Source organism: Arachis stenosperma, chromosome 9, assembly GCF_014773155.1.
Source record: "Arachis stenosperma cultivar V10309 chromosome 9, arast.V10309.gnm1.PFL2, whole genome shotgun sequence".
NCBI classification, from domain to species: Eukaryota; Viridiplantae; Streptophyta; class Magnoliopsida; order Fabales; family Fabaceae; genus Arachis; species Arachis stenosperma.
Window position 1 is genome coordinate 151764864 of NC_080385.1, and position 24466 is coordinate 151789329.

Genomic DNA, 24466 nt, shown 5'->3' on the forward strand with positions numbered 1-24466 from the left:
AATAAATAGTGGTGGAGCTTAGTTCAGACAAAGGGGGCCATGGCCCCCCCAAACTTTTTATAAAAAAATTAGTAATACTTTACTATGACTTAAAGTAACCAATAAGTTCAATAAGCAACACTTTCTCTACCTTTAAGTTCAAATATAAAAAATTAGATATTTTTATTTATTTAATTTAATATTATTTTATATTTTACTATTTATTTAATTTAATTTTTTATATGATAAAAAATAATAGAATATTCAATAAGTATTAATATTATTGTATTTGTATAAATTGATAAAAAAATTCAATAAATATTATAAATTTTAATATTTGTCCTTCTAACTTCTACTTTACATATTTTATAGGATATATATTCCAATTTTTATATAAAATAATAATAAAAATTCAAAGAATTGATGATTTTTTAAGAGGAAGGCTAATATTTAAGAAGGAGAACATATAACTTTTACAATATCAACACATGTAGATAGTTCTTCTACTTTAATGAATCACGAAGAAAGTAAGATACAACCTTCAAAAGTTTAAAAGTTACATCTGATGAGTTTGACCTTAATTGTTTGGAACGAGACATTGAAAAACGGCTTTAAATTTGGCAATATTATCCAAATCAGAGGAATGAAATTAGACGAGCTTATCTTAAATATGGTTTATATCAAAAGCTTTTTGACAATTATTTTTTATCATGGTCCCCCAAAATTTTGTTTCAAGTTCCGACTGACAATAAATAAACTTTATTCTTTTATAATTCTATCAAAAGCGATTTTATTTACACATATAGTTAAAGATGAAAAATGGATATCTAAGTGTATATTGCTAAATTAATGTTTAGAAAAATATATAATGTTATCATATTTCTTTAATGTTTTTATCTTTATTTACCCATTGCTCACATGCTAATTTTAGACATGTTATATTATACATACGCATTAAAAAAAAAAAAAATTTTTAGCTTTTGATTATGAAAAGTAATAATATTAATATTTGGTATAATTTTTAAAATTAAATTGTAATTTTTTAAAAAATTATCTAAAAATTTATAAAAAATAAAAAAATGACTTTTCTTATAATAAAATTTTTTTTATTATATTTCTTTTAAAATAAACACTTTTAGAACTAAAAAACTAAAAACAAAATTAATTCCTATGGCTCCTTCTTGTACCGTTTTCTTCTTCTTACTATATTTAAAAATTTGTACATTTTAAAATAAGTTTTTCATATTTTTTAATTAAATTTTTTGTACTTTTTAATGAAATTCTTATTTTTTAAGAAAAAGAGTACATACTTATTTTTGTTCTAACAAATTTTAGACCAAACACTTTAGTCCCTAACAAAAATTAATTACTCAATTAGTCTCTAACAATTAACTCCGTCAGACACTTAGGTTCTTTGTTCAGTTAATTCTAACAGCCTTGACAACTCTAACAGAGGACAAAATAATCTTTGAACCTCTCCGTTCAGAAATGACACCGTGCTACCCCAATTTCCATCATATCTCATATAGCCTTAACATTAATACTCTCATTCACCTTCACAGATTTCTTCTTCATTTTCTCCTTCCTCCTCTTCAACTCCAAGATCAAGCCATGGTGTAACTGCCACGCGTGTCATACCAATCTCAACATGTCATAAACTATACACTTTCTAAATATATGTGACTAGTATATCCACCTCCTCCCCCACTTCGCCCACCAAAAGCATACACCTCCACATCCTCCTCGATAACAGCATCATTTCCAACTCCAACATCTTCTACCACATCTTCAAGATAAGTTCTACAACTACCTTAAGAGCACGTCTTTCTCCACTATTTGCTAAACAATATAGAAGTGTTTTTGGCAAACACGTTAGAGATGATAAAAGTGCGTTTAAGTGCTTTGAACGCTGTTTTTTAATGTTTGGCAACTTTTTTCTCTGAACGCAAACATAATTTTGCATCCTAAAAGTCTGTTCTTGAAGCAAGAAATTATAGCTTCTGCATTCACTCAATGTACATTTAAGTTTGTTACTAATCATTATTGGTTTTCTCCATAATTTTTTCTAAACAAACGTATACTAAGAGTATTAATTGTCTTCTAATTTTTGTGCATTGTTTATTATTCTAATTTTTTATAATATGTATTATTGTTCCTATTAGAAATGATAAATTAAATAAAAAATTAATTATAAATAATAATAAAAATATAACTAATAAAAAATTAAAACTTAAAAATAATAATAAAAATAAGATCATTAAGAATACTTAAAAAAATACTAAAATATGTTATTTTATATATTATAAATACTTATAAATTTGTTCATTTTTATGTTATTTTTTAATTTTATAAATAAATATTAATTTTTATTATAATAGTAAAAAATTATAATATATTAACATAGAGTACTATACAAAAATACTATATAAAGAAATACTAAAAAATATCAAAAAGATTAAATATACTTAAAAAATAATATTATAATTTAATATTATATTTTTTAGTAATTAATTAATTATTTATTTAAAAATGATTTTACCTAATACTATCCAAACAATATTTATTTTATCAAAATCAATTTCAGTAAAACTTGCCAAACATAAATCATATTGGCACAAACTCACTTCTATCCAAAATCAATTTTACAAAATCACTTTCATTCAAACTCTAATTTAGCCAACGTCAATCCAAACACACACTAGATAGTTGGACACTAGGGCATCACGAGAAGATTATCCTTCGACATCATATGTAAATTCTCATTTAGAATGGACCCCAAGTGCTTCATTCATTCTCTCTCCAGGTCCAAGCTGGTAGACAGCTTCAACCTTGCATCCAAACTATTAGTATAGCAAGCAATGTCACCGTCACCGCTCATATGGAAACTGAAGCGATTACTAAACATTAATTTGGAGAAGAAGATAAAGGAAGCGATCGGAGTGGTGGATAATGTGGTCATGGAAATAATAAGGCATAAGAGGAGGGAGATGGCGACGACAACGACGAGTCTTAACAAATCGGACTTGCTGTCTAGATTCATGGGATCCATCGAAGACGATAAGTACTTGGGAGATATAGTCATTAGTTTCCTGACTATGAATTGGTTTAAAATAAGTTGAGAATTTTTCTTCTTATGAACATTGAAGTTGCAGAATGTGCACATGTAGCTTGAAGTTGCAATGTTAGACTGTTAGGGTTATGCGACATATGATGGAAATTGAGAGAGAACAGTGTTGTTTTTGCACAGAGGTTGCTATGGACCATTTTGTCTTCTGTTAGAGACTTAGAGTTGTCAAGCCGTCAATGATCATTTTGTCCTCCATTAGAGTTGACGGAATAAAGGACCTAAGTGACTGACGGAGTTAATTGTTATGGACCAATCAAGTAATTAATTTTAGTCGGGAACTAAAGTGTCTGGTCCAAAATTCTGTGAGGACCAAAATTGATATATACTCTTAAAAATAATATAAAATTTTAACTAAATTAAGACTAAATGTTAGAGAAAAATAATTTTTAATTTCAAATCACTATTTATGACATATGATTCTACAAATGTTCATATGTCATCTTGTAAGACTCAAAATAAAATTAAAATTAAAACTAGTATTAAAGATGAACATTGTAATGTTAAATTGAAATATCAAATCAATTTTTATAATATATGATCCCATAAATACTTATATAACATTGAATGAAATCCAAAATAAAATTAAACTAAAATTAGTATTGAAAATATTCTTTTATTATTCAACTAAAAAAATACCCACAATTCAAAACAATCTATGTGTTATTTATTTTAAAGTTATTGAATTTATGTGTTTCTCAACTAAAACTTATATGTTATTCTTGTGTCATTCAATTAAAACATCTTTCCCAATTCAAATAATTTATGTGTTATGCAATCAAAATTTGTGTTTTACTTTTACAACTAAAAGTGTGATATTTTACTTTTACTATTCAACAAAAAATCTGCAAACTAAAAAAAAGTTACGTGTTCTCAACAAAATTTTCTCATTGAATACTTGAACCATAGTAAATATGTTCAAGTTTTTTGGCACAGGATTCGGTGGTCCAGGAACCTTTGGACCACTTAGTGGTCCAAATAGAAAACATGTTTTTAGAGTTTTTTTATCAATTGCTATGTAGTCCTTGAACTAATTTTAATTATAAATTAACCCTATATATTTTATTTAATTATAAAAATAGTTTTTTATTTTATAAATTATTATTTTATCAATTATCTATTATATTTATTAACAATCAAATACAAAAATAACAACCAATTATATCCTCCATTCATCCTAATAATTCCAATTGATTAAAAAATTAACCTTGATCTCGTTATGTTCGTCCATGGCTTCCAAATCGTGTTTCCTTGAAATTCAATCAATTGGTTTTTCAAAACAATCGATTGAATGATAACTCAATCGATTGGTTTACACTATATCACAAAACAATCGATTGAAAGTTGTAAGGTAGAATGGTAAAAAGCTTAAACCAATCGATTGTTTATACTTTCCAATCGAATGAATGCCTCAAAACAATCGATTGTTGTTGTTACTCAATCGATTGAGTTCACGAAAACAACATGGATTTGCCAAATACAATCGATTGGAAAGTGATGACATTGAAGTTTTAGCCAAATTCAATCGATTGGTAATGTAATCCAATCGATTGGAAGGTGATGAAGTTGAATGTTTTGCCAATTTCAATCGATTGGTAATGGTACCCAATCGATTGAAATGTGATGACTTTGAATTTTTTCCAAATTCAATCGATTGGTAATGCAATCCAATCGATTAAAAAGTGATGACATTGAACTTTTTGCCAAATTCAATCGATTGGTAATGTAATCCAATCGATTGAAATTTGAAACGTGCTATGTATTCAAGCAGATAACCCTCAGTATTCACACCCACTCCCCCTTTTAAACGTTCGAACCCTATTTCTGCACCTCTCTCCTCTCTCTAAAATCCAGAAAGCTTGTGTCTTCTTCTTCTCCATTCTCACCCACATCCACTCCCAACCACATACATAATTCCAACCCTCATCAAAATCCCTACAAAATCCACAAAACCAGTATCCCCATAATGGCCAGAACTAAGAACACCAAAAGAGCCAGGGTTGAGGGAGAAAGCTCTGCCCCCGCCAGACTAATTGCTTCATCCCATTACATGGCAAGGTGGTTGCCGTCTCGCAGGGCATTGAACAACTATGTGGAGAAGTTCGAGTCCAGGGCAATTATTCCTCCCAGGTACATTACAGCCGAGTTCCTTCAGGATAGACGTTTTAATTTGGTGTTGAATGCATTGCAAACACAGCACTTAATTGATTTTGTACAAACTAGGGATGATTATTACCCGCACTTGGTTAGGGCTGTTTATAGTACTTTAAATTATGTTGTTCCTGAACCTGATGAAGAGGGTGAGGTAATGCCGCTGATTGAGTTTGATTTAGGAAAACAGCATTATAGAGTTACTTTGCAAGAACTAGCTGAACAATGGAGTCTAGGTTATCATGGGGCAAAATTTACTGGAGGTATTGTGGCAGATGAAGAATGGGGAGAATACAACAGATTAGTTGGTTTGCAGAGTTTACAATATGAGAATCCACACATGGATGCTAGAGGTAATATAAGTTGCAGTAGGTTGGGGATTGAGCAGCGTATATTGATGTATTTGTTTTCATACATGTTGATTCCAAGAAAACATAATCATGGAATCTTGTTTAACGAAGATATTTTAGTGCTTTGGGCTATGGTGACTGGAAAGGAGATAAACTGGCCTTATTTTATGGTTCATCATATGCTTGACATGAAGAAAGGAAAATCAAGTGTTGGTTTAGGATATGCTTGCCATTGGACCAAGATTTTCAAATGGCTTGAAATTGACTTGACTGAAGAGAAAAGTGTTGTCTTGACTAATGTAGCCAAGATTGGTGACAGCACTCTAAGACAGATGGGAAGAGATCCGGATGCCCAACAACCTCAGGCTCAAGGACAACCACAAGACCAGGTGCAAGCACAAACACAGACACCCCCACCACCACCCCCTCCTTCGCCAACAATGCAAGATTTGACATCCATTCGGGCTTCACATCCAGTTCTTGTTTCCAATCTAGGCTCTTTCTTCCTTTTTTCCATCGTGTAATATTTCTCCATCCTGAATCCTTGCCTATGGCATACAAACATTTGTCTGTAAATCTCGCCACTACTATTCTTGAAGGTCTTGCTCTTCCTTGCACTAAAGCCCTTCGACTTTGAGTACTTCATATAAAAATCAAATGCAAGATGCAAAGTAGAAAAGTGGTATTTGCCAATTTCCTCTGCAACATTCTCACTAAATTTCAAAGATGTAATGTCTTGCACGGAGTCAACCGCATAAGCGGCTTCAAGGATATAATCTGACATATCAGATTCAGAAAAAAATGCTCCCTCGGTAAATTCATCTCTGAAATCTTGTTCGAATTCATTCTGTTCATCCATCATATCTTTGTCACTTACTAGCTCTTCTTGTTGGTTAAAGTCATCGTCTTCCTGGTATTGCTCATTCATCTCAGTGTCTGTAAATATACATGACATCTTAAAAATGTCCAATGAAAAAAATTATTTAATACACACAAAGTCATATATTTCTATTTGTGGTAAAAGTTAAAAATTAAAAGTAAATAATATTTAAACTTTTTTGTTTAACAAAATTAAAATAAAGCACAAAAATAAGAAAAAATGTGTATAGGAGTACATTCATTATGTTATAATTTTAATAATTAATGTAAATTTTAAAAAATTGGATAAATTTATATTTCTTGTGATTACAATCAAAAGTGAATTATATGTATTCTTATAATCAAGAAATATACTTAACTTCTTTTATAATAAGTAAGTCTGTCAATAATTTAATTTATTAAAAAAATCTCATTTTTTTATTTATCCTACAAAATAAAATTTCATATTAATAGTTTTGAATAAGACAATTAAAATAAAATTTAAAAATAAAACTTGAATAAAAAAAAATACAAAGTTTTTAATCTAAAAATATAAAATAGTTAAAAAATAAAATACTTATTTAAATATGATTTTTCAAGACACTCTATAACCTAGATGAATAAATATTATTTTTAAAATGAATCATGATATATTGATACAAAACTTATTGTATGTATTTTTTTTAAAAAATTAATAAACCTCTCTCGTTAATAACAATATTGGAACCTAAATTTGAACGCTAATTGATATTATATATTGTGTAGGTACTTAGAGTATATTAGAAAAGTACGTTAATAATTTGAAGAGAAAAATTATTAGTGTAAATTTATTTTTTTAAAAAATTAATCCTTATTGAACTATTCTATTTTTATTCCTTCAAAACATATATTAATAAAAATATTTGTAACAATAATTTACATCCAATAAGAATATCTTAACGAGCAGTTACATCATTCTGTCATGGGATAAAATAGGGGTAAAATAGGAAAAAAATAATCGACACCTAACTCTCTGTATTCCTAATATAAATTGTTATAGATAAGTATAGTTTCTTAAAATTTTGGGGTGTCCGGGCCACTACTCACCCCCTCTAGGTTCGTCGCTGATTGCTAGCTAATTAATTAATAATAAAAAATAATAACATCTATTTACTTTTTAGTATTTCTCAATTTCTATGCATTAATAAAAGATATTTTTAAATTTTTTTTCTTACACAATCAATTTCACGAATAAAGTATCGAACAGAATAATTGCAAAATTAGAGATTCTATTCACTGACCTCGATGTTGTAATCAAAACGATGGTTTATTTTTTGAACACTACAATGAAAAACTTGATTGGACCTTTGCTGATTGCTGCAACGGTGATTAACGATGAAGAAATAATGAATATTAAATAGACGGATGAAAATTAAAAAAAATTGGATATTGAGTAGATGGATGTTCCAAAGAAAAACAATTAAATTTTTTATAATCAAAGAAAATGATACACGATTTCAATGGTGGGATTGAATAATTAGTGATGGATTATTCACCAATTTATAGTGTTAATATTAAGGAAAAGATAAGATTAGTTTATCTACATAAAAATAAAACAGAAAAAATTGAAGATAGAATTTTAAAGATAAGATAGATGAATAATAAGATAATTTCTAAAAAGATAACAAGATTGAAATAGCCGCAGATCACATTTCAATCGATTGGGTACCATTACCAATCGATTGAAATTGGCAAAACATTCAACTTCATCACCTTCCAATCGATTGGATTACATTACCAATCGATTGAATTTGGCTAAAACTTCAATGTCATCACTTTCCAATCGATTGTATTTGGCAAATCCATGTTGTTTTCGTGAACTCAATCGATTGAGTAACAACAACAATCGATTGTTTTGAGGCATTCATTCGATTGGAAAGTATAAACAATCGATTGGTTTAAGCTTTTTACCATTCTACCTTACAACTTTCAATCGATTGTTTTGTGATATAGTGTAAACCAATCGATTGAGTTATCATTCAATCGATTGTTTTGAAAAACCAATCGATTGAATTTCAAGGAAACACGATTTGGAAGCCATGGACGAACATAACGAGATCAAGGTTAATTTTTTAATCAATTGAAATTATTAGGATGAATGGAGGATATAATTGGTTGTTATTTTTGTATTTGATTGTTAATAAATATAATAGATAATTGATAAAATAATAATTTATAAAATAAAAAACTATTTTTATAATTAAATAAAATATATGAAGTTAATTTGTAATTAAAATTAGTTCAAGAACTACATAACAATTGATAAAAAAACTCTAAAAACATGTTTTCTACTTGGACCACTAAATGGTCCAAAGGTTCCTGGACCACCGAATCCTGAGCCAAGTTTCTTTAACGTTTCAATCTAAAAATTTTAACTTATGCGTTGCGTTAGCTCCTTAGACTATTAGTTGAGAAAATTTTATTTCTTTTTTATTAATTCTATCTTTTATTCTCTTTTCTTTTTTATAAGTAATAAAAAATTATAATACTAAATAATATTAATTAAAAGAATAATGAGAGTATTATAAAAAAAATTATGATTTTTTTGTTTTGCTTTGTAATATTATTGTAATTTTTATAAAATCTAGTCATTTGATCACTTCTATATGAACCCAATCAAATGACGCCATAAATTTCAAAAAACTTCCATATCCTTTTTGTTAAGATTCCATAGCATAAGGATGAAGAGATCTTGAGCTGGGTGTATAATTTTATAAAGATAAAGGACAAATAAGTCTCTAAACTTTTAAATCGTGGACTTTTAACTTTCTCAGGATTGGAAAATATAAAACGACCCCTGATCAATCAAAACGCCGTACAAACGGGTCCTTCCATTCAATTTGGTCCCCAACACGTAATGAATTCTGTTTACCTAGCGCCTATGTGGCGTGAAAATGTGCACGTGTTTTCAGGATGGTGTGAACGGGGTTGACGTGGTCATGTGGGAAAGTAATGGGACATTGTAGTCCTTGGGCACTCGGACGACGTCGTTTCTGGTTAATATTTTGCAGTGGTGACTGTGACTTATGAGATATGCCAATGCTGCCCATATCAGTGACAAACAATTACAAGAAGCCCTAGCACTACTAACCTTTTCCCTCCAAAAAATACAACGCTTCGTCTCCGTCTCGTCGTCGTTGCTGTTCCGTGAAGGAGTTCCATATTGAAGCTCCGTGGTCATACCTGCGTCTGCCGTAGATAGTGGTAAGTACATTGATGTTCAAAATCATTCTGCTTATGTACGTTATTTGCTATCAATGTTGTAGGATGGGACTAATAGGGATTGTAAGTGATTGTCATAGGTAATTAGTTGTGGGATTAATCATTTGCCATGTGTTGTTTAGAGAGATTTTGGAGATTTAGATAATAAGGGGTGGTTTCGTGTTTTGTTGTGGATTGAAAAATTTTGCATATGATTGATGTATTTGGTGTTCCCGTGTTCCATCATAGGGGTAACTTTTCATGGACACCTACCGGTGAGTTAGTGTATCTGCATGGTCAAGTTGAGAAGTTTTCTCCGATGAACTTGGGTTTTGTCAATTTCGGCGATTTGGTCATGATGTTCAAAGGACTGAGATATCAATCCTATAAGGAAGCTTACTGGTATGATCCAAAAGGCAAAGATATGGAGTCAGGGTTGCATGTACTGAGGAGGGATGTAGGGATCAACCAAATGCGACAGGCTAAGTTGAGAAACAAAGATACTAAAGAGTTTTTTATTTTTTTTACCATCCTGTTGACCAACCTGAGATCGCAGATGATGATTTTGAGAAAAATGATGAGTTTGAGGAAGAAGTCGATCTGAATGACTTGGAGAATTTGGATGGCTCGTCTACCGACGATGATAGCACTGATAGTGATGAAGATGAGCCATATAAACCACCACCAGCTGGTTATGAAAGTGAAAATGATATTGGTGAAGATGATGAGGGCAGAAGGGTTAGAGCTGCCAAAGGAAAGAGGAAACAAGTGTCTCCATCGTCGAGGAAAGGGTTTATCCCAATGAGAAGCCAAAAAAATAAGCAACACATGAGTTTAAAAGGCAGGGATTTAAAGCAAGAAGGGTGGGCCTAGCTGGTGAAGGTTCCTCAAGGTCTACTGAACCTGCTAAACAGCCCAACAGATCTAGGCCTGCTAGGGAGCCCAGCATGAGGCCAGCCGTTGCAGATTATGTTAGTGATGTAGACATTGATGATGAAGACATCGTGTTTGAGTACGAGTTTGAAGAGCTGTATACCCCTGTCTCATCAGAGGATGAAGGGAAGAAACCACACTGGCCTGAGTTTGATGAACACTATGGCTTTGGAGAAGGCAGGTTTGAGCTAGGCACAAGATTTGCTACAATAGAGAGGTTCAAGAAAGTTGTGAAGGATTCATTTATTGCTGAGGGGAGGGAGTTGGTCTGGATTAAAAATGATAAGGAAAGGGTTAGAGTTGGCTGCAAGGATGAGGATTGTCCCTAGATTGCTCATCTATCATACAATAAACAGCTGCAGTGTTTCCAAGTGAAAACCTATAGGAGTGAACATACATGCACAAGAGATCTGGGAAGCAATGCGGCTGACCAACACTGGATCAGTAAAAAAGTGGAGAAAAGGATGACCACCCATCCCCATATGAACACACATGAGGCCATTGATTTTTTAAAAGAAGAGTTTGATCTAGTACTACACCCTAAAATAGTTTACAGATCTGTGAGGGAAGCCAAAAACAGGATCATGGGAAACGAGATAGAACAGTACGGGAAGCTTAGAGACTATCTAATGGAGATACATATAAGTAATTCAATGTCTACTGCCTTATTGGACGTTATTCCCCAGCCACAAGCACCCCCAACATTCGACAAAATGTATATATGTTTCGATGCCTGCAAGAGGGGATTTAAGAGTGGATGCAGGCCGTTGATTCACTTGGATGGAGCATTCCTCAAGACCTATCACGGGGGCCAATTGCTGTCTGCTGTGGCACAGGATGCTAATAACCAATTTTATGTGATTGCATTTGTTATGGCAAGGTCTGAATCGAAAGAGTCATGGAAGTGGTTTCTGACCCTATTACAATAGGACATTAGAGATGTGCAACAACATGGTTGGAATTTTATGTCCGACCAGCAAAAAGTTAGTAAGTCAATTTCTCTACCTAATTTAAGTACATATCATGCAAAATGATGAAAGTCCTTATTGAACCATTCTGTTTTAGGGACTGATGCATGCATTGAAAGAGATAATGCCGAATGCACATGTGCGCAATTGTGTCATGCACATGTGGAAGAATTTCATCAACCACTTTAAGGACTTATATATCAGAGAAATTGTGTGGGATTGTGCAAAATGCATAACTGTGGTTGAGTTCAAGACAACAATGGAGAGGATGAAGAAAGTTAATCAGGATGCCTGGTCATACCTGATGAAATTTGAACCGGAAACATGGGTAAGGGCCTACTTCAGTCATGGTCCAAAAGTGGACAACCTGACTAACAATATGTGCGAGTCTTTCAACTCCAATATCACCAAGTACAGGTGCAAGCCTATACTCACAATGTGCGAAGAAGTGCGCTGCTACCTCATGAGACGTATGGTTCAGCACAAGAGACTGATAGATTACCATCACGAAAAGCTTGCACCGGTTCAGGAGAAAAGGTTGAAGCGGCTTGTTAAGCCAAGTAACAAATGGACTGCGGAGTGGATTGGTGATAACGAGCGTAAGCGATTTGAGGTCATATACAAGGGATCTAAGTTGGATGTGGACCTGATTAAACATACATGTACATGTAACTGATGGCAATTAACTGTCAGTGTGTAATTATATGTCTCTACATGTCTCTTGTTGAATTTGCTTGCCTGCTGCTGTAATTATATTTTGCTAGTTGTTTCTTGTTGGATTTGTCTGCCTGCTACTGCTGTTTCCTTACTTGCATATGTCCAATTGTTATCCTTAATTTGTATATGTCTAAGTTGTATATGTCTAATTGTTATCCTTAACTTATTGGATTTTCTGGGAAAGGGATGTCGTGCACTTATGCAGTTGCAGCAATCGGAAAAAGGCATGACAACATAGAAGATTATGTGCATCCATGGTTATGCATGGAATCACTGAAGAAGACTTACGAGCACTTTATACAACCTGTTACTAGTGAAGAGTTCTGGATACGCTCTGATCAGACTAGGCCTGCTACACCTAAGGTACATAACAGGCAGAAAGACCCAGCAGAAACTGTTATCGAAGGTGAAAAACTGAGGAGAAGTTTCTATGTGACTTGCAGCAAGTGTGGTCAAACAGGACACAATTATAAGACTTGCAAGGGTGCGCCACACAACCCAAATTAGAAACCTAAGACCAGAAAAGCAAAGAAGAAGGCCCAAGACAACATTTCTCTTGTGGTTATACCACTGTCACAATCAGCACCTGAGGCAGAGGTACTTGATTAGACGAAGGATCTTTATGTCCCCCCGATAAAATGTTTAAGAATTTAGTTGTCCATTTTAAAAGTGTTACAGGACCTATTTGTATTTTTAAAATTTGTCTCATGGCTTTATTGTCTTTCTTTATGTCAGGGTGAGGAGCATAACTCATCTACTTCAACCAACCAGAACCATTCTACCACTTTCACAACTTTAGATGTGGCCCAGCTCCACAAGTTGCATCTGTGACCACTACTACAGTCCCTGCAAGACAAGGTCAAGTTCCATTCAAACCTCCAGCCACAGTTTCAGCAAGGTTATCTAATAAAACATTCAGACCGAAACAACCAATTAGAAGGAAGGGTGATGGCAAACAACAGATTCAGAAATTACAACAGCCAAGTATGGAAGCAGTTGAAGGACCATCTGATGAGACTCTGGCTGCAGCAAGCAGTGGAACTAAAAAGATGTTTCACTTCATCCCTACCCCAGGAGTCAACAATTCCAAAAAATGATGTTGATATTTCATGAATCTGATGTAAAATTTGGATCAAAATTGTTTTCATTTGTTATGCATTGTAGTATCTTTTTTGGCAAAACTATAATGCTAAGGTTGTAAGCTGTTATGAGACTGCATATCATGTTTTGTTAGGATTATAATCCTTCGAACTTATACTTTGGTTCAATGTTAAATGATCTATACTATTTAATGTCTTTTTCATTCTAATCCCATCAACATGATATTACATATATCCACCCAACTACAAGATGTTACCGCAACAACACATCATCATTCATCAAAGGATAATTTAATACAACACTTGTGTTCCAAAAGCATAATTTAAACTGTTTTTCCACTTTTCAGCCAAGTTTGGCAACAAAAGAACCCAAAATTACACTAACCACAACAACAATAAGCAAATACAAATTAACATTTTTCTTCCTCTCTAGATGCAACAGCTTCTTATCCAAATCAGTGAGTCTCTGTTCCACTACCTTCTTCACAAGATACACTTTCAAATCATCAACCTCGTTCTCAGTCATAAACTTGTCCAGAACTCTTACTGTTGAAACATGGTCATCCAGCCATAAGAAGAACTTGTAGTGACTGAGATTTTTCAGCTGCATGTTCATCATGGCAAAACAAAAAATCACCAACTTATAATCAAAATAAGTTCTTCTCACGCCCGTATAATCAAAATCAATCAAATAAAACCACCAACTTACCTTAAAAAATGGACATCCAAAGAACAATTTATTGGGATTCGTCGTCGTCCTCGATTTGTACAATATGACGTACACTCCACATTTACACATCGGAGCAATGTCGTCTTTCTCCTCTGTAGCTTCCACGCATTTCACGGTCGACGGTAGTGGAACGCGTCTTGCGCTGGATGAAGCTCCATTGCTGGCCATTTAACACTACGCAGTACCACCCTCCCCCCAACCTTTCACAGAAATCACAACGGCTATGGCGACAGGGTTCCATTTGAAGACATAGGGCACACAACAGAAACGACGTCGTCCGAGTGCCCAAGGACTACAATGTCCCATTACTTTCTCCACATGACCACGTCAGCCCCGTTCACACCATCCTGAAGAGACGTGCACATTTCCACGCTACATAAGCGCTAAGTAAACAGAATCCGTTACGTGTTGGGGACCAAATTGAACGGAAGGACCCGTTTGTACGGCATTTTGATTGGTTAATGGTCGTTTTGTATTTTCCAATCCTGAGAGAGTTAAAAGTCCACGATTTAAAAGTGCGGGGACCTATTTGTCCTTTACCCATTTTATAATTGATGTCCTTGTATATTGTGTCCATTATTGTTATTTTTTATAATATGAATTGTTGTTTTTATTAAGTAGAGCAAATTAAACAAAAAATTAACCATAAAAAATAATAGTGAAAAATTATAGAATACTAGAAAAGAGTATTAAGAATATTAGAAAAAATACTATATAAAAAATATACTAAAAAAAATATCAAAAAGTTTAAACATATTTAAAAAGATAATACTATAATTCAATGTCATGTCCTTTTTAATAATTATCTATTTAAAAGTGATTTTAACTAACCTTATTCAAACAATATTCATTCTATCAAAATCAATTTTGTATATAGTTATTGTTTGGTAGTTTGTTGGATCAGTGGAGGTGAGAATCAGAACCCGAACGCGAGAATTGAGGTGAGGTGTGTTGTCAGTAGTTGTCGGTGGGTCAGCGGATGGGGTAGGTCCCTCTCTTTTATCCCTATTCGTCGAGTGGACTCTATCATTTGGGCCCAGCCTCATAGAAGCTTCTGCCAGCTATCTAGATCCTCCCACAGGAGATTGTGTCACGTGATGGACATATCGTCGTACGACCGAATTGTGGGTCCGCTTGATGGACCTCCGATACTTATCGGATTAGGCCAGAACAGTGTCTCCAATGCGTCAAGTCGTGAGCCTCATGACTGACACATTCAACTACCCGTGTCCTCGTGAGAGGTGGTTTTTGCCTAACATGGCTTTGTCGGCAAGAGCTCAGGCCTCTAGTGCTTTCCTCGCGTGTGGGGGTTGCCACCAAGCACTATTCAAGGACATCACTTCAATTATCGTGCCCGGGGCATTAAATGTGTTTAAATGTGATTTGAAAGCACATGGAAAGGTTTAGTCTATCCCTGGCCTTTCGTGCTTATTCTTTAGTTATGTTTTCCACCCTCGTTTTCTATTATCATTTTCCTTCTCTCTTCTTTTTTCATAACTGCTTACCAGTACTCACCCATTTTTCCTCCCTTCTGCAACTGCCATTACCCTCATTGCTTGTTGATTTCTTGCTACTGTCACGAGAGTCATGCAATTTCCAACTTTCAGCACCTTTCTACGTCGCAATTGTTGGTAAGTGACCATTTATCTGTGCCATTTTGCTTACTCTTTGCCATTGTTGTCTTAGTTTCCTTTGTGTTGTTGCTTTTTAGATCGAATTGGTGCTTGCTAGATAGCTTTTAGGGAGGTGCCATAGGTGTCTTTTCATGGTTTAGGTTAGAACGGTGTAGTATAGAATAACAATTGCTTATCATAAAACAACTTAGTTTTGGCTTAGAAGTTGCTTCCAACCTCACGAATTAACTTAAATGGTGCCCCCCACTATAGGTATGGCGCAACGACCTCCTGTGAATCGCTACGTGTGGTGCACTACCGACGTCACGAGCACATCCTCCAGGGTAACCGCGGAGGAATTACAATAGCTTTGCAATTCAGTAGCATTGTGTGGCGGTGGCGCCAAGGAGGCGAATTACGAGCTCCTAGTGCCGGGCCCCCGAAAACGCATTTGCCAACTTAATCTTGACGCTCCTTGTGTCCTGGACTAGATGTGGGTGTATAAACACATGTTCACCACCTTAGGTGTTCGGCTTCCTTCTCCCCCTTCTCCCCCTTTATCATTGCCCTTTAGAACAGATGTGAGGTTGCACTTTCGCAACTTAACCCGAACAGTTGGGCCGTCATCCACTGTTTCGAGATGAATTGCTCGTGGGAGCAGTAATTGTCAAAAAGGGTGGTCGGCGACTCCGAGAGGTTCCCGTGCTCATCCTACTCATGAGGCGACGCCTCTGGCAGTCCCCCACCCCCTTTCTTCTAGCTCGTCCACTGGGCGAAAAGCCTCCATCATCAACTCGCGTTAGGTCCCCATAAACAGCGCCATTGTTCGGTAGTTCGTTGGATCGGTGGAGGTGAGGATCGAAACCCGAGCGCGAGAATTGAGGTGAGGTATGTTGCCAGTAGTCGTCGGTGGGCCACTTGCAAGGACACTCCGATGTCAAAGTAAGCGTTTGTATGATAAGGCGGCAGGATTGGGGTTATAGTGACGTATCAGAGGATTCTTTATCCCCATTCATCGGGTGGACCCTCTCACTTAGGCCCATCCCCTTAGAAACTTCTACCAGTTGTCTAGATCGTCGCATAGGAGATCGTATCATGTGATGGGCGTCTCATCATATAGTCGGGTTGTGGGTCCGCTTGGTGAACCTCTGATACATATTGGACCGGGCCAAAACAATTACCTAACAAAATCATGTTGACACAAATTTACTTTTACCCAAAATCAATTCTATAAAACTAAGTTCATTCAAACTCCATAAATACTAGCAGTTTCCTTACTTAGCTTGCAATATAAATACTAGTACCTTAAATATACACAACAAACAATACCCATTACATATTGCACATTGCGCTTCTTTCAGTTTTCTTTAGCTCTCTTCTTTTTCACTTTCCTTAGCCAAATCAGTCCATGTAATCAACAATCAACCACCATCGCTCAAGCAATTACAACCAGCATCATCAATAACACCAAACCTCTTTCAATTCCTTTGTCAGAGAAGCGAGAAGGGTTCACCCAACCTCTTTTGTCCACATCATGATTTTATCACGAAACTAAAAAAATTTTTCAGTCCTCTAACATCTCTGTAAGATGGCTACAATAATTTAGGAGATATTTATATCTCTTGCATTAGGTTAAAGATAAAAATCCTAAATAGTAAACACACTAATATAAAGCTCAATTTACTAAATAAATAAAATAAAATAAAAAGATATGAAAATTAAACTGAAGATTCTAATACTTAAAAGTTAAAATATAATACATACACATGGTAAAAAGTAAAAAGGATGGAGAAAAAAACAAAAGTATAAATATACACAAAAGTAAATTGCATACAAATGCCAACAAATCATCTTTAATTCGTTAAATGGAAAAATATAAAATAACAGACAGATTACAACATAAAAATCCAATCATTCCAACTTAAATGTTGCCCAGAGAAAGATGAAAAAAATCGACTTACAACGTGTGACGCTATGATAAAGATGTCACTCGGACAGAGTTATCAGCTGATCCAGTCAGGAAAATGGGCGAGGTAGGATGCCAATCCACAGCAGTAATAGGAGCACCATGAGGAAGTGTTCTCCAACCATTTAAATGACCTTGAACCTGACATGAGAGGATGAGACATTAAGTGTGTGTTTAGATTACAGTTTGCAACCGGGCGTTTGGGTAAAATTAATTTTGAAAAAATTCATTTTAATGAAAGTAAGTATGTGTTAATGTAATTTATGTTTGGCAATCTTTATATCAAAATTGATTATAGTAAAATAAATATTGTTTGGATTATACTATTCAAAATCACTTTTAGATGAAAAATTACCAAAAGAGACATCAATTTAAATAAATTTTTTTATATACATGCAAAATCAAAACGCTAACAAAAATAATATAAAATTATTTATCATATAAATAAAATAAATACAATAAAAAATAAAAATATGAAAAAGAGTACTATAAATTTTATAATATCAAACAAAAAGAAAATATTCTATAAAATTTAGTATTATTTTGGACTATAATCCATTTTCTTTGTTGTATCAACTATTTTTCATTATCTATGACTCTATTGTTATTTATAATTAGTTTTTTATTTATTTATTTTTTTATAGGATCATAATTTATATTATAAAATTTTGATAATAAATGTAGTATATAATAATTACAATTACAAATTTTACAAAATCAGAATAAAAAATAAAAAAAATTAATACAAAACAAAAATAGAGTACATTAAAGAATAAAAAAAATGATACAGATAAAAAATAATAAAAATTTCATACAACCAACAACATATATCATATGAACAAAAAAATACAATAAAAGGTAAATAAAATTCATAGGAATAAAATCAAATAAAAAAATAAAAAATTTCATACACAACGTAAATACAATGCAATAAAGGATAAAAAAAAAGAATTTATATGAACAAAAAATAATAAAAATATCTTAAAAATTAATAAAATATTTAAAAATCAGAGCACTATAAAAAAACAACATTTGTCATATGAATAAAAGAAATACAATAAAATAAATAAAAAATTATATGAACAAAGCCAAACAAAAATAAAAAAAGATTTCATAAAAAATATACATATAAAAAATAGTATAGTAAATGATAAAAAAAATTCATATAAAACATAACATGAGAAATTAGAACACTATATAAATAATATAAAAATATTTTTTATAAATACAAAATACAATAAAAAATATAAAAATTAAAATACGAAAGTGAGTACTAAAAATAAAAAAAAATTAAAATATTTACTTTGCTAGTGATTGAAATAAATTTGAACCATTTTGATGAAAAAAAATTAAAACTAAGAACCATGAAGAAGTAGGAAGAACTACAAGGAACTACTGTGAAGGTAATAGTTACTAGTATCTTGTTTATAGGAGAAAATGAAGGATAGTATTAGTAAAAAAGAAATAAATTTTCCACAAATTTTAGCTTCTCCTGAACGTGCGCTTTAAAGGCAGAATCACTTCTGTGTTCAGAAGCATAAAAGTTGCCAAACATAAAAGTGAAACTTTCAAGAGACGCGTTTGCCAAACACATCCTAACATGTTAGATAACTAAGATAATCAGAAATATGAGGCCACAAGTAAATAGTAGTCCCTTCAAACTGAATCTCTAATCAGAGTATGAGAAGAATTCAGGAAACGTAAACCTGGTATATGGGGGCTCTAACTGAACTAGACGTTACCAAGAGTCTTCTCCCACTTGCATCTAATGCCATCTCATGTCTGCAATATTGTGGACCTTTCAGAGGGTAAGAGAACCTGTTAAATAAAAACATAAAATGCTGCAAATCAATTCTTTGAACATATCCATATGCGAAGACAGAAGCAATGGAGATACAAGAAAATCCCTCACATGGCATGGCATGGCATAAATGAACTAAAATATCCAAAATAGAAAAAGGAAGTAACAAAACTACAGCAGTGCCACAACACACCCCTCAAAATTTGGATTGAGCTACAGATAATTTCATACTATTAACCTAGGCAAAATGTTTTTACATTGATACTATTTAGAAAATTTACTCCATAAAGGCATAAAGTCAGCTTTAGGTAATGGGTAATAGTTCTTACAAATTCCTTCAAGAACAACACTTGAAATTGCCTCAAATAAAAAAATACTAACGATAACTCTGATAAACTGTATATTTGATTTCATAAGCTATAAAGAGCAACCAAGTGCACTTGACAATGGGATTTCACACCTGCAGCCAAGCATCAGGTGTCAAAAAAGAAACATACCTACTGCAGTCTCTTGACCATAGAATTTGACCTTGATTTTGCAAACTCCACTCAAAAATCTGAAAACAAAGCACCAATTAGTACGAAGTGTAAAATCCATGTCAGAAGCTGCATACATGGCAAAATGTTACATTATAGTACTTGCCTTCCTGTCAGAGCCCAGGCTAAAAATGCTAGTCTCATCCGGTCCAAAAAGAATAGAACTGATAGAAGAATCATGTGCAGGCCAGCCAGTAATTTGTAGGCCAGCAGACATGTCTTTGGCTAATTAAGGATGAAGTGGCACCCATGGGACCCCAGTTAATACATAAAGTATAATTCTCACCTTTTAAAAAAGGACAAATATTGGCAGCATTTTTTTTACCAGACAAATGAACTTTACTGTATTGGCAACTCTATCAAGGATAAATATAATAACTTTCTAGATGCAACAAATACAAAAATATTTCATTTCATATACAAAGCACAAAAATACATCAACGCTGCAAAGTAGCCAGATGACTAAATAAAGGATACCAAACATGTGGATCATTCCATCAACAGCAGAAGCAGCTAAAATCTTTCCATTGTGATTAAAGCATAGAGAAGTAATAGCTGGTGGATCTTCTCCAAGAGGAAGGACTGTCTTTATGAGATCCAAAATTAATCATTGCCAAAAAATTTACACAAATATTCTACACAGAGAAGCACATACCATGGGTTTCCACGTCTTCATGTTCCACACAGTGAGAGAAGCAAAACCCAGGTTGTCAAAATAATTGGAACCAGCACTACACAGACATTATGATACTCAAACTCCCATGCTAAAAAGTATGCAACATTGTAATAATAAGAAAAAATAAACTACATAAAAGATGGGCATTGAAAATATGATGAAAGGCAGGATAGCTCACCCAATGGTATATAACTATACTTTCATGCTTATGTCCAAAAATCAGAAAGTAAATGTACATATCAAAACTAAATTGGAGTAAAATACTGTTAAAACAGAAAATCAAATGACCAAACAAAAAAATCAATGTATCAACAAAAAAATGATATAAAATTTGATAAATACCCTCCAGATGCTGCTGCAGATACAAAAATAGGTTCCACGGGACTGCACTTTATGTCCAAGACACTGCAAAACCACATATGTGTCAGAGAGAGCGTAAAAGCAATGCACAGATACCATAAAATTTTATTTTCAGTAAATACCTTGGAAATGCTTGAGTTGTATTGAGATCACAAACAACTCTCTTTGCATCTACATTCCATGCCTTAATACACCCATCTGATGTACCTATTAACAGCTTTTTTCAAGAGAAACAACTTAATTATTTTGATTTGAAATCTCATATGATCAATACAATAGAATAATTTCCATCACAATGAGAAGTCAATTCACATACCAAGCGGTCAGATTTACATTCCCAGTCAAGAGACAAAATTTCCGTGCCACAATATATGGTTGCATTTCTAGACACCGGAGTTGATGAATCATATGTCCATATTCTTTATTAAAACATGTGAAACAAACAAAGGCCAAGTTGCTTGAGAGAGTTATCATAAATATTGAGTAGCAGATATGGTTAAGGAAAAATATTGGTGAAGGAAAACATAATAAAGTGCTATTTGGAAACAAAAATCTATTGCGGGTGGGTCATATCATGGCATTGTTTCTTTTTGCTATATTTGATATTGGTGATGCTACTGTTCAAAATACACAATGGCAAATGGATACAATCAAAACTGAAAATTACATTAAGACTGCTCCATTTTTCCAAGTAATAATCTTGATATGTTTGTCTTCATTACCAGTCAAGCTTACCTAACAGTTCCATCTAGTGAAGCACTAGCGATATTGTTCCCGGAAGCAGAGAAGCAACATCGGCTGATTGGACTAGTATGCCCCAAGAACGTCTCCTAAAAACACCACAGCAATTAAATATTTACAATGATAATGGAATTGAAATTGCATATGCGAAATGGATAAAAGAGGAGGAGCAGGAAAGGGGAGGGGAGAAGACATAAATAGAGAATTATTTGCAAATTTACCTGGTGCTCTACTTTGACATCAGGAAAATCTTCTTCACCACAAACTTCTCCACTAATTTCTGCCACAGAAGTAACTGTTAATTTTTTTTATTCTTTATTATTTTTAATTTGAAATAAACAATCAACGGTTACTCAATCATTTAATAATTGCTATCTTAGCCTAAAGACCAAGTGCTTTTTTATTTCTTCTCTTTTCTGTTTGGCTAGTTTCTTAGCCTGATAATTGCTATTTTAGTCTCAGTATCATGTTAATTCAAAAAAAGTGTATCAGTAGAAATTAGTAATCAACTAAATTAAAGAGCTTAGATCAAGTGAATAATCAACATCACTTAACAATATGGAAGCAGTCTTGAAGAGCATATACCTATACTTGGACTTTCATGAACTGTTTGCATGGTATCGCCTGATCCACCATTTCCAACACGATCATTCAATACCCCAGTTGAATTATCACCTGACTTGGAATTGACATACTCAGACTGAATATTTGCAGCTCCATTCACAACTGAATCTTGGTTAATTTCTGTTTGAACTGCTCGTGGAACAGCAGTTGGGGAAACCTCTGGAAAACCTCTTGACATCTGAGAACTTTCCTCCCGCAAATTGCTCAATGAACTAATGCTTCCTTCCATACTTCAATCACAACTAATTAGAAAAACCAAATATTTATATCTCATTAGAGTCTCGAGAGAATTGAACATGCTTACCTCCTATAGTGTGATAACTTCGCCTCTTTCTCATCAAGCAAAGCCTGAAGCTCCGCCAATTTAATATTCAGATTTAGGATATCTCTTTTGAGTACGTTGGTGGCATTCATCTCTGAACTGATCTTCAGCAGTGCAGGTAGCCGTGATTTTTATTAAGGATAACTATTAACTACATTAAAAATTACATCGAAAACATAAAAATCAGAGTTATTTATAATACTTAGAGGAGTAATTGTGAAGGATATGAGTTCCATTGAATATCTCGCTAAAGAAGTTTCTGACAGAAAGATGCAAGGCCTCATACCACTCCTTGGAGAAATAAACCCGAAATTCAGGATCCTGGTTCGGATTCTTAACATAAGGAATCGCTGCATCATTGCAATTCAAAATCACAATTACACTCACAACTGATTAGAGAAAAACAACGTCGACAGCAAAACGCACCGAACCAGCGAGTCCAATCCTGTGAGCGTTGCAAGAGGTCACTGCCATGGACAGCGAAGAAGTCGATGACTCTGTCCCTGCGATTGGCTTGCAAGGCGTGAACGACGTAGAAGCGGAGAAGAGAAGTTTGGATTTTGGAGAGCGTAGAAAGGAGTGCGGTTTCGGAAGAAGAGGAGAGGTAGTGCTTAAAGAAGGAGAGGAGGGCAACAAGCCTATCGGCTTGGAATTTGGGAACGTAGAGGGAGAAGATGAGGTCGAGGATCTTATCGACGTGGAAGCCCTTTCCAAGATCGGTTCGGAGCTCAGAGTCGTAGGATTGGAGAGTGTTGGTGAAGCCTCGGAAGACGAGGAACTCCCGAACCAGCTCCTCCGCGTACTGCATGTTCTCCATTAGCAGAGAGAGCGTGGCTTGGGGACTGGCAGAATGCGGCGCTCTTTTGGAGCGTTTGTTGGCTGTTTCCCACTTTACTGATTTTCGGCTTCGCGGTGGTCGCTACTCCCTCGCCGGGGATATGTCGCGAGTCGGATTCAAATAAAAGTTAGATGACCATTCCATTGAAAATAATCAAAATATCAAAACGGAGAATGCTGGAAAATCTTCCCAATTTATTATTTTTTGTTATTAAATTAATTATTAATGTTTAAAAATATAAAATAAAATATATTATTAAATTATTAAATTAAAAAATTAAACTAAAAAAATTAAAGGTATAATTATTAAATTATAATTAACATTTCTATATTAAAGTTACACTCTTATAAATAATTTTTGTCATTATAAATATTTTTTTCTTCTACTTAAAATTATGTATATTCTTGCTTCTAATTCTAAATATATATACATTTTCTTTGTCAATCTTAAATAACATTTTTAATAGGACACCAAAAAAATAACATTTTAGTTGAACACCTTTGAGTTATTTTTCTTTTGCAAAATTTAGAACTAAAGTGCATAAAAGAGATTGGACAACATCAATAATTAAAGTTGGCTTAAATTTTTATCTAGTTACTTCAATAATCTAAATCATTGATCCATTTTTTGATTCCAAATTTTAATTGTGACATTTGATTCACAATAGAGATACACAACTTCTTTTTTTTTTAATATTATCCAAATGGTGCATGTAGGAGGAATGTAGCTTCAATAAATTAGAATGGAAGTATAAAGATGAAAACTTGGCTTCTCTAATTTGCCTCTGAATCAAATTAGATTTGATTTTGCTTTTTGACTTCAAGTCTTGATTTTTTTCT

At 33.5% G+C, this 24466-nt stretch overlaps 1 protein-coding gene across 9 annotated transcripts; it reads right to left on the reverse strand.

The window, feature by feature from the left end:
- Positions 1 to 7742: 7742 nt before the first annotated feature.
- On the reverse strand, positions 7743 to 23737 carry LOC130951867 (uncharacterized). 9 transcript variants are annotated; one of them, XR_009074130.1, is made up of 17 exons: positions 23216 to 23737; positions 23017 to 23139; positions 22772 to 22913; positions 22429 to 22697; positions 22065 to 22123; positions 21838 to 21932; positions 21419 to 21521; positions 21225 to 21319; positions 21085 to 21147; positions 20722 to 20797; positions 20544 to 20652; positions 20173 to 20285; positions 20028 to 20086; positions 19436 to 19547; positions 17725 to 17870; positions 17068 to 17344; positions 16347 to 16944 (listed from the first exon to the last, which is right to left on the reverse strand). XR_009074130.1 is itself a non-coding variant. In XM_057880616.1 (16 exons), exons 1-15 carry the CDS (start codon positions 23604 to 23606, stop codon positions 17736 to 17738), a joined length of 1944 nt encoding a protein of 647 aa, XP_057736599.1. In that variant the 5' UTR covers positions 23607 to 23737; the 3' UTR covers positions 7743 to 7818; positions 17725 to 17735. The 9 variants fall into 9 exon arrangements, 8 of the variants coding, with proteins under 8 accessions (XP_057736599.1, XP_057736600.1, XP_057736601.1 ...); XM_057880616.1 differs by lacking the exons at positions 16347 to 16944; positions 17068 to 17344 and adding an exon at positions 7743 to 7818; XM_057880617.1 differs by lacking the exons at positions 16347 to 16944; positions 17068 to 17344 and adding an exon at positions 12623 to 13166.
- Between the last annotated feature and the right edge of the window lie 729 nt (positions 23738 to 24466).

Excerpts from the sequence above, each read along its gene's own strand:
- LOC130951867 (XM_057880616.1), bottom strand. The coding sequence starts at position 23,606 with ATGGAGAACATGCAGTACGCGGAGGAGCTGGTTCGGGAGTTCCTCGTC. Across the intron at positions 22,914-23,016 it reads CGAGATATTCAATGGAACTC|GGCTACCTGCACTGCTGAAG; the intron begins ATATCCTTCACA and ends AATAAAAATCAC. Across the intron at positions 17,871-19,435 it reads TTAGAGCCCCCATATACCAG|GTTCAAGGTCATTTAAATGG; the intron begins GTTTACGTTTCC and ends CTCTCATGTCAG.